At 36.1% G+C, this 15,426-nt stretch overlaps 1 protein-coding gene across 17 annotated transcripts in view; it reads right to left on the bottom strand.

Annotated features, from left to right (window-relative positions):
- The window catches only part of LOC310906290 (uncharacterized protein), a 374,899-nt gene that overhangs the window by 156,830 nt on the left and 202,643 nt on the right, over positions 1 to 15,426 (bottom strand). For all 17 annotated transcript variants that reach the window (XR_014589371.1, XR_014589372.1, XR_014589373.1 and 14 more), the window contains one exon: positions 6,365 to 6,418. Coding sequence is in view for 12 of the 17 variants with exons in the window: in XM_083855447.1 (XP_083711573.1) it covers positions 6,365 to 6,418 (54 nt within the window). In the remaining 5 variants the exon portion in view is untranslated. The remainder of the gene's footprint in view (positions 1 to 6,364; positions 6,419 to 15,426) is intronic.

Raw genomic sequence — 15,426 nt, 5'->3', positions numbered from 1 at the left:
TCTTCTCTGTGGTAGCATTTTGGACTTTAGTTTGATACCCATTTGCAGTGGGAAGCAGGAATTGTACCACAGATCCTTGTAAGCCCAGGCTGACAAATCCATTATGTTTTTTGTGTACTACTTGCCACACCCTTAAAGGCACAATCACCCTGCAATATTTAAGGTTTCTACTCTGTTCACTCTTAAAAGCATGAAGAGAATATTGCAGTCACTGAGACTCAAGGAGACTGACACACATATGAGTATGAATTTGAGCACCATCATTTTCTAGCAGGTCCCTGCCATTCTAGGTCTAGAATGACACATGGGGAGCAGATTTAGACCTGTAAATCTGCCATTCACTGGCTTTCATATGTTTCCCTTTGTAACATAAGCAATGTCCTCAGAACATGTTTTCTTCACACTGTAGTTTCTATTTAAGAAGAATTAGATCCGCTTGCTAAAAAAGCATTTTGTTTTGTTTTAAAACCATTGGAAGCTAATAGGATACAAAATCTTTAGGAGACATTAACATCTTAAAAGAAAATGGGCAGAAAAAGTCTCACTTATTATAGCTGTTAGTCTTTCCAACAGAGCAGTTGTAAAAAGGTCGGAAAATATTTTAACTCATTTTTGCCAAGCCATCCCTCCTCATCCTTTCTAGAATTTTCTTCCTTATTATTTAATTAATTTCATTCAAGCAGACCAGAAAACAAATTTTTCAATACTGTGTAAAAAACTATCCTCAGAAAGGGTTAGAAAAATGAAACTGTTGAAAATTGAAACTGAAATGAAAATTGTAGAAAAGCTATTCATTTTTGTTATATATTATGAAAATTAACCAAAAAACTTCAGACATAAAAGATGCAATAATAAAAATAGCATCCTGAAGATACCAGTTTAAACTACAAAATAATACTGTGAGTATATTTAAATGAAATTTCCCTGAAATGTTCCAGGGAAAACTACTTAAAACTAAGCTTTTGGACCTATGACAGCTTTTAAGATGCTGTAAAAATGAAGCAAGTTAATATCTCATCCAGTTATTCATTTTGAGAAAATGCCAAAGCCACAATAGCTATATCTCTACTGTTCCAAGATGAGGCTTGTAGTTCTCAGCTCCAGCAACTTCTGACATTCAACTGCCTGGAGATATTTGAGGGAAAAAAAAATCACACACACTATCTGTCCTATTTTTACATGTCTGACTAATTTCTAAAAGTAGATTGGAAGCCCTACAGAATGAAATCAATGAGATGTTTTGCTCAAATCGTAACACTTTAGGTAACCAATAATTTATGTTTCATTTGCTACTTCCTTATAAAAATACGAAAATATAGAATGACGAAAAAAGGCATAACAAGCAACTGTTTTAAAGACATGCTTTATAATTATTTAAAAGGTGTGAAATTATTTTTTCAGACTTCCTTCTCCTGGTAGTAATGATTGTAACAATATTGCATAGATAAATGATATTTAAAAAAAACCCCACTTATTTTTGAGTTTTGGCTATTCTTTCTTTTATAAACATTGTTTGAAGTCTGAAGTTGCAATGAGTCTTTGAAAACATCCTCTCTAAGTACTAAGGCTACAAAGTTAAAGAAAGCGTGAAAGGAGGAGTTCTTTCATACTCTCATCCAACTGATGAAGCATTAATGAAATTATCAAACTTTGCATGATTGATGGCAGGAGAAAAAGACTTGCCTAGTTTGCTGAGAGCCTGACCTTGCAAGTGGCCTCCTGTTCTCGTACAAAGATCTGCCAAAATCTGCCTTTTCTGAAAAGAAGGGTTTGCTCTCAACAATGGAGCTCCAAGAGCAGAGCCTATATATGTGTTCACTGACAACTTTGTATGGAACTTCATATAAGGAATATTAAAAACATTTTAATTGTTCAGTTAGTGTAAGGCTCTATGGTTAGGCTTTCCCAGGTCTGCAGACACAGCACAAAAAGTGACATTGTATGTTCTGCACCCATCAGAACCTGTCGTTCCAAGGCTTGTATTTAATTTCAAATGATCTCAAAATAATCTCATTTTCCTTTAAGAAAGGAAAGTGACAGAGCTACTTGAAGAGACACAGAGGTTTAAAGGATCCTGACTTTTTAAGGGTACACAGTGGGCCAGGACAGCAGCCCTGATCCAGGAATAAAGTCTGGGTTTCCCTTCCCTAACCAGCTCCCTCCCAAGGAGTGAAACACACACTTTTATTCTTCAGGGATGGCTACTCTCCCTGCCAGGGTGAGATCTGCACAGGAGGGGCTCAGTCCACCTAAACTAAAGCTGTGTTTTAACTGTGTGGGTGCAGGATCTGACTCAGCACACATCAAACCTGTAACCAAAGTGAGGGGGAATTTCTGGTGATAACCTCCTGCTAGGAGAAGGGAGGTTTTATGTGCTAACACCCTTAAGAAAGCCACTCAGGAGAGACAATAAACTTGGAGAGATTTGCCATACAAGTTATCCCCAGGATTTAGTATAGCTGACCAGCAGACATTGCTACATAAGAAGGGAAAATGCAAGTGAATTTAGGACCAGTCAAATAAAAATACTGCAAACAAAAATATATATGCAAAGTTAATATCAGTTCAGGTGTCTTCCATTACTGATATAAACTGAAGAGGAATAATCTCTTAGCAAACCAAAATGCCATAACAGCAAAACCCACAACAGATCATTTCATGAAATCTTTTTCTTTTACACCTTGACTTGTACTAAAGTTCATATTCTTGCACATCCAAGCTGAAAAAGAAACAGTCCTACTAACAAATGTAAGCCTCTCTCGAAAATGTACATATTCATATGTTATTGTCACCAATTAAAACAAAAGGCCTAGAAGAGCAATTATTTTCTGCTGGGCACTATGAAATATTTCTCTGCATTAAGTTATTTTCAATAGTGAAAAATTTTTAGCGCATGAATGAAATTACATTTTTTAAAATAAAAAACACTGTCTTTTAATGGATACTTTGCACTCACCCAGAGATTTGTGGAATTTTGAGTACAAAAGTGTGCAGAGCCCTAGCCTTAGTGAAGAAACTACTCCTGTTTTTCCTTATGGTTGTTAAGTTTTCAGGGGTAAACTGAAATTATTTCATGTGCACTGATTCTGTATGAAACTCATCCCTGTGCACAGAAACAAACACACAGTTTTATGCCATACAAGACTTCAGAATAACAACAATATAGAAGATGAAACTTGGGGCTCGTAAGTCCAGGATTGGGTTTCTGAGAGAGCCAGGACCAGGTATCTACAAGGAGGTTTAAGTGAAGCACACTTAATAGAGAACCACTGGTTTATGTAATTCCAGCTTGCATGTCTTTTGGTTTATAGTTTCTGAATAGATCTCCTTATGTATCTGAGACATGAGTGGAGAGTGATGAGGTGAATCCTGTAGTTTTGTAACACTGGCAGCCAGATTCCATTTGTGAAAACTGAATCCAATTTTCACCCACAATAGCTGTTCCTTAGAGCTTGTTCTGTATCTGCCAGTAATTTGATGTGCTACAATAGACCTAACTTGCTAAAACCTCTGAGTATTTCAAAAGAGACAGTGTTGGAGTACAAAAAACTTCTGAAAGAATTGCCATGCCATTTACCAGAGCTCTTATGGGATACGTTTCTATGGTATTTTTTGCCTCAAAATAGTTATTTAGAGCTTTTATTATTTCATGCAGGAAACACAAAATTACTCCCTGAAATTAAAATATATGATGTCAACAGTTGCTCAAAGGATTTAGAAAGAAAAAAAAATTAAAATTAAAGAATTAAAAAATAAGCCATTACCTGTTGCATTTTCAATAATAATAATTGAATAATAATGCTATAATAATAATAGCATATCATATTATATTATTAATAATTATATTCAATAATTAATATTAGAGATGATATTATATTATTAATAATTATATTAAATAATAATTGAATAATAATTCTTGGTTCTCAGTTTGTACACTGCATCAAAATTGTGTAATGACAATGTAACCATACTTTTGGAAGGCTTTCAAGGCCTCTGAGAATGCCAGCAGCCTGACAAACTTTAAAATAGAGCTATTTTTCAGTGTTACTTCTTGTAAGAATTGCTGGTGAGAGGATCAGAGAATTATAGGATGGCCTGGGTTGGAAGGGATCTCAAAGATCATCCTGGGCCACTTCTTGAGCTTGCCCAGTTTGTATGAAATGCTTTTTGGGGGATCTAATCTCTGCCTTTGGACTTGTTTTCTTGAAAAAAAAGTCACTGACTGCCAGATGTACTTTATCCAGAAACATAGACCAGGCAATCTTTGAGAGTGGTGGCCCAAGAAAAAGAGTATGGAAGGTGAAAGAATGAGGTGAAAGAAAATAATTTATTCATAAAAAATTAAGTTTTGAGGATGAATTTTATTTCACTCTTTTAATTAAAAAAATTCAAAAATTGTCCTGTCAAAGGTATGTTTTGAGAAATCTTTCTAAATTACATTGGTTTTTGTTTCAGAAAAATGATTATTGATATTTAAAGAAACACAAGCTATTCAAACAAATAAAATAAATTAGCTGTTTGAGCCATAATGATTTGTCTTCTTGGATATCTCATATTGGCAAATAAACTAATTATTATTCCAAATCAATCAAATCATTACAATTTCATTGCAATTTATATGTGTAAGGTAAACAGCATGACAAATTCTGTAGGAGACACCTTGATATAAGAAGAAAAAGATCAGACAATATCAACAGCCATCTTTTTGGTAGAGCTGTTAAAGTTGTATTTATTGTTGATAACTATATCTTGAAATATTTTGAACAAAATACCACAATAAAATACCTGAATAAAGAATCTTGGAGAAATGACTTATTTGGATATGCCAAAGATCCAGAAAAAAGAAAACACAGATGTTGAGTGCCAAAATAATTGTTTGTTGTTGTTGGTTTTTTTTTTCCTTTGATCAGCTGTCCAAACTTTAAATATGAAATTCTTTTGAAAAGTTCTTAAGACGAACATTTGAAATCAGTACGTATTTTTAAACCAAGATTCTCTCCTTCCTTGCAAGGGTGATTGTAGTTTAATTTGCAAACAAAACCCGGGAATATCACACTAGGTGAACCCAAAAGGCAGCACTAGCCAAAGTGGACATCCACTTTTTAAAGCGCATAAAAGATATTGGGAGAAATTTGTCTAAAACAATTTCAGGAGAAGATCCAGAGGGATGAGATTTCACCTTGGCGAACTGAGACTGAGAAAGCTTTTTAAGTTTTGGCAGCACCACAGAAAAACCCAATGTCAAGAAGTTAGAATGATGAGAAGATGATCAAAGAACAGTTTATCTAAATTAAAGGTGAGATTAACAGAACTGACAAAAAGGTAGACCAATGGACTGCTTTAAGATAAAATAAGAAAAAGACTTGCAGAGGAACACCATAATCTTATTTAGTCGTCTGTATTTGTATATTCTAGCCAGGGCTAAAATAAGCCTATCAAAAAGCACAAAAACTTTTAATCCAAGGCAAACCACATCTATATACTGTGAACATAATAGCAACTTTAATTAATTTTGTCTGCATTATTCCATAAAAAGAAATCATAAAAAATTATCAAACTTGTGTAGGGAACATTAAAGCTGCACTGCCTGTAAATTATATTGCCCAGCTCTCTCATAACAATTAAAGAGGTGGACAAAAAAGGTGTTTTCTGCTAACTACCTATAACAACAGCCAGCCAAACTGAAATTCCACAGATAAAACTCAGAATTCAGCCTACAAACCTAGCCAGAGTAAGTGTAACTTGGTTCTTTTCCTTAATTTTTTTTGGTACCAATCAAACCAGATCCATGCCTGTAATTTCATTCATTTCCAGATTGCATTCTGTTAATTTCAGAGATGGTGTTTATACATTTCCAAAGCCATCTCTACGTCCTAACAGTCACTAGAGGATTGCTTTGCCATTCTCATGGTGTTAAAATACCATCCCTGGAGTTCTCAGCAGACAGTTTTGTTTGCAATGCTGAAATACTGGTAGGTAGAGGGAAATGGATAGAAAAAAAAAAAAAAAAGCTCCACTTGTAAGACTTTGAAAAAAACAAACAAAAAAAAACCCCATAAATATCAATGGAAAATGTGAGAGAACAAGGAGAAAAGAAAAGAAGGGAAAGAAACAATACAAGTTCAAACATCTGGAAAATGGGGTAAATTTTCTAAATGAAAATTATGGAACTCTTAAAATTTTAACTTATTTTGCTTTTGTGGTTTTTAAATTAAAAACTAATAAAAGCTTTTTGAATATATTTATAATAGATTTTGCAAATTTTATCCCACAATTCAGAACACCAATTTCTCAGAATTAGTTGTCAAATGTATGGAAAACATTTTTTCTGAAAAAAAAAATATGACTATGCATATTTTCTTACCTGGTCAGTTAAACAAAATTCACTGGCTGGAGTAGAACACATTGTAGAAGAAACCTGCAAAGAGGAAAAAAAAAAAGCTTAATTATAATTTATTTATCTCCCTCATATTTTTGATGAAAAATGTAGTAATGTGTGGTTACCCTTACACAGAAACTTCAAGCAGCAAAATCATTCTAAATGAAAAGCCTCTTAAAATCTACCAGGTTCCTGTTTGCTCAGAAGATTCCTGACTTTGTGGCAGGATTACATTTATAAACAGAACTAAACCTAACAGACATGCCAAGCCATGCTATTCAAAGAAAGGTTTAAGGATATCTCTTACATAGGTGGAACAGATTTTGCATATTTTTATTCAAATCCAAATGTATAACTTATATAGGATCATTATATCATTATAAAGAATACTCAAATGTTCAGATGATGAAAAAAAAAAGACGTACTTCTCATTAAATGTTCTTCAGGGCATTGAAATATACTTTACAGAGTTACTTTACTTTCTACAACATTTCAAACAAATATAATGTCAAAAGAACATTATTAAGACTGTTATGTGATGAATATTAATGTCAAAAAATGCCAAGTTTTTTGCCTTCCTGAGCAACTTTTATTTCTTCAATGAGTACAGAATGCTACAGTTGTTAATTGCTTAGTCCCACAGTATTTCCAGGGGAGCTCCTCTTCAGCCTATGTACACACAGACATTCAAGAAGTTCAAGCACTGATATTTTGTAAAATTTCATTGATTGACCTGTGGTCTTGAGAGACATTAAACAAGTGTTACTCAAATCCTCCTGGAATAAAAGGTGATAATTTTGCTATGGTCCATATATTCTAATCATGAATGCTTTGACTGTGTTGCAAACACTGCACAACTCAAGTTCAGCAGATTCCTTTCCAGGAATAACATTGTCCCAGATGAGTTCCTCAGTGCCAAGAGATCAGGCTGAAAACTGAATACTTAATTTGGGTCACATGGACTCATTTTTTTTTCAGAGGACTCAGCATTATACCTAACTTTATATATTCAAGGCCCTGCTCAAAGGTTACTGTTGCAAACAAACACCCAGCATATTGCAAATAATTCTCTTGGTAAGAAAGTATCTAAGAAGTGTGTTTGGATTGGATATCATCTTCACAAGTTCTGTTAGGAAGGATGATATCTGCCAACCACGATCAACAGCTCCAGTGCTGGAAGATGCAGATGCTCCTCCTCAAGGTCAGGGAAAAACTGACAGCACATCCCATCCTTTCTTCATACTGGTGTGACAGAAGGATTTCTTGGCAGTGCTTCACCAGACATTTACTGACCCCAAAGAAAGAAACACAGTTTCAACTCTGGACTCTGAAAACTGTGCATTATAATTGGACGTGTCCAAAGCAAAGTCAACAAAAGACTCTTGAAAAAGATTATGGTGACACAGAAAGTTCTTTCACCTCTCTACCAGTCATCTGAGACAGCCGTTTCTGGCATATGGAACATCATTCCATTGCACACGTGTTGGTCAATATGCCTTACATTTTTCACTAAAAGGGAAACCACTGACCATGATGCTGACAGTTTTGGAATGGACCAGTAAACAGCAACAAGAAAAGATCCTGACAATGTGCAAATCTTTTCAAATCAGCCCAGTATCCAGCAAAGCCTAGAGTATATCTTGCTTAAAATAAAGGTTTCTCTTGTTGCATTAGCATGTTTCTGATGTAGTCAGGCTAGTTTATTTTAATTCAGAAACTCTGATTTTGGTCAAACAATTTTAAACTGAAAGGGTCATGTCCTCACCAGTTCCCCAGCCATCTGCCTGTTTGTGACTTTTGAGCATATCTATCTCATTTCAGAAAGACTTATCATGTGAGTCCTAACCACAGCCCTGTTACTGGGTTTGCACCACTGGGCTGTGCAAACTGCAGATGAAACAATTTCTCTACTCAGATCTAATAGCAGGGAAACAATTTAACAGCAAGAGAGTTGGAGCAAATGCAAAATCAGGGAAAAGATGACTGATGATGGGATAAAGGATAAAATAAACGGGCGAGTGCGCTTTTGCAAGATTTGCTGTACATAATCCTTTATTCTGAGGTCCTATATAGGAATGAGTTTTACGATGAAAAGGAAAAAAAAAAACAAAACCAAAACCAAAACCAAAAAAACAAAACCAAAACAAACAAACAAACAAAAAAAAAAAATCTAAAACCAAGAGAAAGCATAACCAGAATCTGTTCTGTTAAAGAAAGCCTTGTTTGCATGCAAAGGATTATCACTACGTGCACTAAAAGCCAACAACCTTTGCCAGTGACAGTTCATCTCCCTTTTCCCTGATACCAGTTATGTCCCACCAACCTTGATCACTCATGGTTAGACTCCAGGACCAAGCAGAGATGTTCCTGATCATTACATTTGTTTAACATTAGAGAGCAAACTGTCCTTCCTTGTTGGACTTCTGGGTATTTCTCTGCAGTCCTTTTCAGTAACAACATGACGTGCATGAAAACTCACAGGAGCAAATGCACTCAAGAGAGATGGGATGCAGTTTGCAGGTTTGGCCAGGTCTCAGAAAGGTGATGGCCACCCATCCCTGCTGATGCTGACATTGCTGCCAGCCCTCCTGAACCAGCCAAAATCCCCAAATCTATGACTCTGCTCTGGGGAAAAAAAAAAAAAAAAAAAAAAAAAAAAAAAAAAAAAAAAAAAAAAAAAACCAGCAGCAGCTCCACTTCCTTCATTAATTGTGCCACAGCCTCTTTCAGAGCAAAGATACTGCTCACTCCTCCTTAGTCAACTTATCTCTGCATTGCTTAGAGAAAATAAATTCGATTCTTTACCTTCTAGTGAATCACAAAAAAAGTGTTATCCCCACTTACTGGACAGGCATCATAAAGAGTCTGATGAAAGACAGGGTATTTTAACTTGTGATGAGGTCCAAGCAAAGTCCTTCTAGTTTCCAGACACAATCACCAAATTCTTATCTTCAAATTGAGCACATATGATGTAAAAAGCATCAAGGTAAAGGAACAATTATCATGCAGTTCTAAAGATACAATTTTCACAATCCCTTTAGAGGAGAACAGAGTTTTTATTCTCTTTTTATCCCTCAAACATTCAATAATAATCCTATTTTATGCATATTAATTTTAAGTCATAACGAGATTTGGAAAGGTACTGATTTCAAATGGAGTTAAGGGCTAAATATCTTTATATGGAGCCACGGCCTTCATCCTATTAAATCTCTACATTTACTGTCTGCACACAAATCATTATAAAGCAGGCATTACTCAAGAAAGAGCTCAAAAGCAAGAGAAAAGCCCAATTAACCAGCAATTCAATGCAATTATGGAAGTTCGGAAGTTGCCTGGGATGGTGTTTGCCTGCAAATCATTGGGGAAAGATGAAAAGGGGAGAGTTTGTTTCATCCCCACTTTCAAAATATTATTTTTACTTCAGGTCCACATTGTTAATTTTTAAACCCGAAGTATCAGGACTTCTACAAAGTCACAGGTTAGGAACAAAGATGCCATTAACTGGGTTTCTGGGGGATCTTTATATTGCAACACTCATCAGTCCTGGGGTCACTTTTATCAGTAGCTGGAGCTCTTGTCTATAGCTCTTGGCTGTCTATACATAATTAAAATGGCTTTTCTGACCCTAGTCCTGTAGACATTAAAATCAGCTCAGCACAAACAGTCCTGGAATGCACATTATAATGCCTGAACTTCTTCCATCCAATTCCACACCCATTTATGTGAAAAGGGCAAAAGAAATAAGAACAGAGGGCCCATAGAAATGCATGCTAGATAATTAAAGTAAGGACTTTTGAAGTATTAAAATCAATTTTATCTTATTATTATGGACTCAAGTCTTCCTATAAAAAATGGCTTTGTACATCCTCCACCTAACCATGGATAAAAGAAATTTATTGGTTTAGATAAATTAAATTAGATTAGATAGATTAAATTAGATAAACAAGCCTGCTTAAAAAAGTTGTGGAAACAGGAAGCATCTCAGTTGAATACCTTTATGGCAGCATCAAGGCATTTCAGGACAGCACAGACTTCATTGCACAGTGTTTTTATGGCCTTTTTTAGGTATAATGTTGCAATGGATTTCATACACCTTCTTACACCAGCAACACACTTGGCTGGTTACAAACACAGTAACAAATATGTCCAGTGAACTTTGAGAGCTGCAAATTCCTGAGCATGCAGCTGTCTTAACTCCTATGTCAGCTACCCACAGCTTTCCAGCTTGGAATCAGGTTCTTTTTCTCAAGGTGGATTCAGATATATCATGATAAATTACTCTTGGGGTCATGACGTTTATTTCCCCACTTTTTATCCGTAGCACTTTCCTAGTATACAACCAGTTGAACCTAACAAGTGTTCCCAGGTTGCCCCCAGTGATCCTAGGACACTCTGGTCCCTTCTACTCAACAAACTTACACATTTCAGGAAGAAAAAGCTAATAATGCTGGAGATGGTAATAAATGCATGGAAAAATAGCTAACAAAATCCTCTAAATTTCATAAAAAATGCTGACAATCATTGAATTTAAATGTTTAAAAAATACCCCTTTTTTAATGCATGTTTCCAGCTGAGCAGGGTCCATCTGAAAAGACTGAGAAGTCATATTTAATTGTAAAAGAACGTGAAGAAGTCATCTATCAATACCTCAGGTACTAATAAACCTGGACTGGATAAGTTTGTGGGCAAAAAAGGTGTTCACAATATTTTTTCTATTTCAGGTAAATACTATGAGAGGAACCAAAAATTCTTTCTTTCTCATGCATTTGTGTGATAAAAGCCACAAACTATTTAGAGGGATTTTCATTATATGCATTTTAAAATTTCTTTAAAAAATATAAATGGTTGTCTCAAAAGCATAATACAAAAATTAATCAAACATCTTATTAAATGAATTTGAGTTCTTCAAGTTTTTTGCAAATTATGGCTGATTTGGGGGTAAAAACTCTTCTTTCCCCAGTGAGATCTATTCTACTCTGTAAGGCTTCAAGCTCATTTCAGTTCACAAATTAGGGGTAAAACTATACTCAAACATTTGCTTTGCTAACTGCAGTCAGATTCCTCCAACAATACCCAAGCAATGATCAATTTATCAACACAAAGCTTATATAACAGTTTTCATTTTGTTAGTAGTAGTTTCACTCACTGCTACAAAAAGAAAGGACAAGGTCTTTCAAGTCTTTTTTACTCCTAAAATATTTAAACCAGTATTGATTTTAATATATTTGCTAGGGGTTGAATTGCATAGTAAACCCATTTTAGCAGAAAAAGAGAGAAGTAAAACTTTCACTGCATTTGGAGGAGGATTGGAAGGCACATCCACACCTCCCACTGAGTCAGCATCCCCCACAACTCACTCCCCGTGGCAGCTACTGGGGCACCCAGAACAGATCCACAGCCAGGCAAAATCCCTCCTGGAAATCATCCTCTTCGTCTCCCTTCAGTAGGCAAACAGCAGATTTCTGCTTTTCTGTTGTTCCCTGCAGCTTCTCCAGTGTCCCAAGCGTCTCCCCATGGAGAAGAAACTCCTCATCCAAGTGCTAGCAAGAGAAAAAAATTGTCCTGTTCCAGACTGGTGAATACAAAATACAACACAGGAATAGTAGGTCACAAACTGATGTTAAATACCTCACTATAGGTGCAGAGCCACTTTATTGAACCATACATCAGAATAAACAAAGCACATCCCACTCAGCCCTGGCTTACTACATTATCATTTCTTTTTGATTAAAAAAAAACGTCAAAAAGCCCACAGAACAGTAAGCACTGTATTAGTTATTTATCTAGTAGAGTAACCTGGTTAAGATTTTCAGTGTTATTTATCTAGTAGAGTAACCTGGTTAAGATTTTCAGTGTTATTTCAGTTGAGCTTTGTAATTTGTCTTGTAACATTTTTTAAAAATACTACATGAATGGAAAGCTGAATTTCAAAAAATGGAAAAGCCACATAACAATGGCTGCAAAGTGGAATTTTTATTTAAAATTCATAATAGGTATAATTATCTTGATGGAAAATAATCACATTATGTTTCACTTCATCTTTAAAATGTTCCAGATGTCTTATGCTTTCAGTACTTCACTTGTATTTACTTAAATCCTTCTTAAACAAGGTTTGTACAGGAACAGTACATAGACCTGACAGCTAAATGCCAAATTGCTCACTTTTTCACTTGTGTGACTAAACAAGAGAAATTTGTATTCCATTTGCTGCTCACCTCCTCAAACAAACCAAACAAAAACCTCAGCTAGCAAATCTATCTGAATATAGTGTTCTACAGACAGGAGGTGAAATGGGATGACGTCACTCTGTACCTTTGGTTTTTTCCTATGAAACTGAATGGTCCTAGCAGAGCAAGGAAAAGCATAAAACGAAGAAGAAAATCTATAACCCCTGAGATTCTCAAAGACAATTCTTGAAAATGTGATCTTCCAAATCCAGTCAGAAACACTTGTACTTACTCTTTATCCTAAAGATTATTCTCTACCATAAAATTTTGATATCTCTTCTTAGAAAAATTCCAGCTCATCTTTCCCAGTATAGCTCCAGTATTCCTGCTGCTTTCCCTTTTGTTGACTGCCTCATCTTTCAGTATTTTTCCACACAAGTCACATCCCCCACCCATAATTATTTTTACATCAGGAACCTGTTGCCTCCATGGCCAAGCACTTACCTGTGAGGCACTCTGCACTCTCCTGACTGTGGAGCAAGCCTGGTTCCATGGCCCATGGGCAGCCTGGCTTCCTCTCACAGCCAGCCTGAGGTCTCCTTCTGGGGCCCAGCACTGACAGCTGGAGCTGGTGGAATTTACAGCATCACTGTGACCTCTGCCTTTAACCTTGAAAGAGCTCTGTTATCTCTAGAGCACCCTTCTTCCCTCTGCTAAAACAGACAGAATCCCTGCAGAGGTTTCTCAGCTGGAGAGGGCATTTCAATAATTGTTATTCTTCTGGCTGTTCTAATACAGAAACCTCCTCACATAAAATAGTTTTCTTTTGCTGCAAACTATAAATCTTTTGATTTCTGATCATTCTGTGATGTCCTCCTCTACGCAACTTCATCCACAACATGTTTCACTAGTTAAATACAATAAATTGACATCAGTATTTCAGTAGCTGCTACTGTTACTCTCTCCCTCTTCTCCAACATGTTCTCCTTCTCCTTTTCCAACTCCCCAGTTAAGTCTTGAGCTATTTGGTCTCCCAGAAGAAAAATCCTTCTGTTGCTATATCCTATATTCTGTTGCCTGATTCTCTTCCTATATTTCTGACTTCCAAAAAGAAGCATCCACTCTATAGATATTCCCGCTTATAAAGAACTTGCTTGTGTTGCTCCTCCACTTCCTCCTCTCTCAATGAAGAATCTCACAAGAGCTTTCTCTCATTCCCTGTCGTCTCCTTGGACCAAGCAATTCAATACTTTTCTACTTAGGTCATGTCCAGCCACAGCTCAAAGAACTGCTTTCCACCAAGAAGTGTCTTGTGGTTCCGACACAAGAGCAGCTCAGTGCATTGCTGATATCTCCCTCCTCTAAGGTGCATTGGGCCTCTGTCTTCCAAGATGCTGATGGATCCCTGGTGCATGATACAGTATATACACATTCCAGCCTAAACTGTGCTTTGAGGTACTTAGACAAGCTTCATTACTGAATAAGCCAAGCACTTAACAAGCTTTAGGAATTTATGTCCACAACACCCCTGCAAGAAATCCCTATTTTTACCTGATGGGGAACTGAGGCATAGGAAAACTACTTATGCTACTTAACATCAGGATATCTGCGATAACTCAGGAACCACGACTAAGTCTCTGATAACCCAGACTAGAATGCCAATCTAAAGACCATTACTCCCACTTCCTGAGTGATAAGGGTTCAGCAAATCTTATGCATGTAGATTTTCTCCTGCTGCCCTTGGAATGCTCTGTGCATAAATGAGCTATCTTGGCTAGCTAGAAAGCAAAAAATGGGGTGCTTTTTCCTCCCACTATAAACCTTTAGACAGAAACTGGTTAGCCAGTAGTATTTTGCTGTGTGAAGCATTTCTTCAGTCTTTGATACAAAAAATTATGTTCCTATAGCTATTAACATCTGCAGTTAAAGAAAAGAAAAAAAATAGAGAGAAAAAAGGGGAGAACGAAATGTGCCATGTGTGGTTTCTGTACAGAATTCCAAAGCAAATGTGAAATCCATGCTATTTTCTGTACCATCTTATTTCTTCTTAATTTCTTGGGAAATTATGTCCCATCACACCATACTATTCAACATCCTTTGCCAAAGCTTTCATCAAATATGGAGCAAAAAAAAAAAAAATTCTAAACAATGCTTTATACAGGACAGCGATACCCACTTTCTTTACCGAATACTGGGATTTTCTCCCTGCACCTGAGCCTGTTTAAAGGAGATAGCTCCACTATATCATGAAGAAATACTCCCTACACAGAGATAGCAGCCAGAGGTAGCTGCTATGACTTTGCCAGTACAACTCCTCAGATACAGTGTTATTACAAATTATTATCTCTATTAGGTAAGCCCCCCGAAGTGAGGGGAAGAGACAGGAGAATGAAGATGAAAAGGTGATGAAGGCAAACACTGCTTGTAAATCATGCGGCTAATGCAGACAAAATCATAAATAAAAGTTATTTCTTTCTAGTGAACCAGTAAAACCTTGGGAGGGAAAATGTTTTTGTTCCTCATTAAACAAAGTTTCTGTTTCCTAGGACTAAAACTGTAAAACCTCTATATGCAAGCTTATATGAACTTCAAAACAAACCAAATATTTGTTCTAAACAGCAGCAAGTTTATTAAACAGGATGTCTGCTTCACTGATACTAAATACCTTCCACATCCCATTATTTAGCTAGTCAGCTTTAGTCTATTGTTTATTCTCCAAGTTTCTCAAGGTAAGAAGAAAATAATACCTGACAATGGGGAGTCCCTTTAAGCAAGTTAGACTGCTTGTGTTTTGGTTGTTTGGTGCTGTTCTCGTAACAAAGCATGGTTTTGTAACTGACCTGAAACATCTCTTATCTAGTTCACTTTATCATTTATAAC

The sequence above is a fragment of the Zosterops lateralis genome (genome assembly GCF_965231275.1).
Source record: "Zosterops lateralis genome assembly, chromosome: 2".
Classification (NCBI taxonomy): domain Eukaryota; kingdom Metazoa; phylum Chordata; class Aves; order Passeriformes; family Zosteropidae; genus Zosterops; species Zosterops lateralis.
The sequence above is the reverse complement of the archived record's forward strand: the minus strand, read 5'-3'. Positions and strand labels throughout refer to the sequence as shown.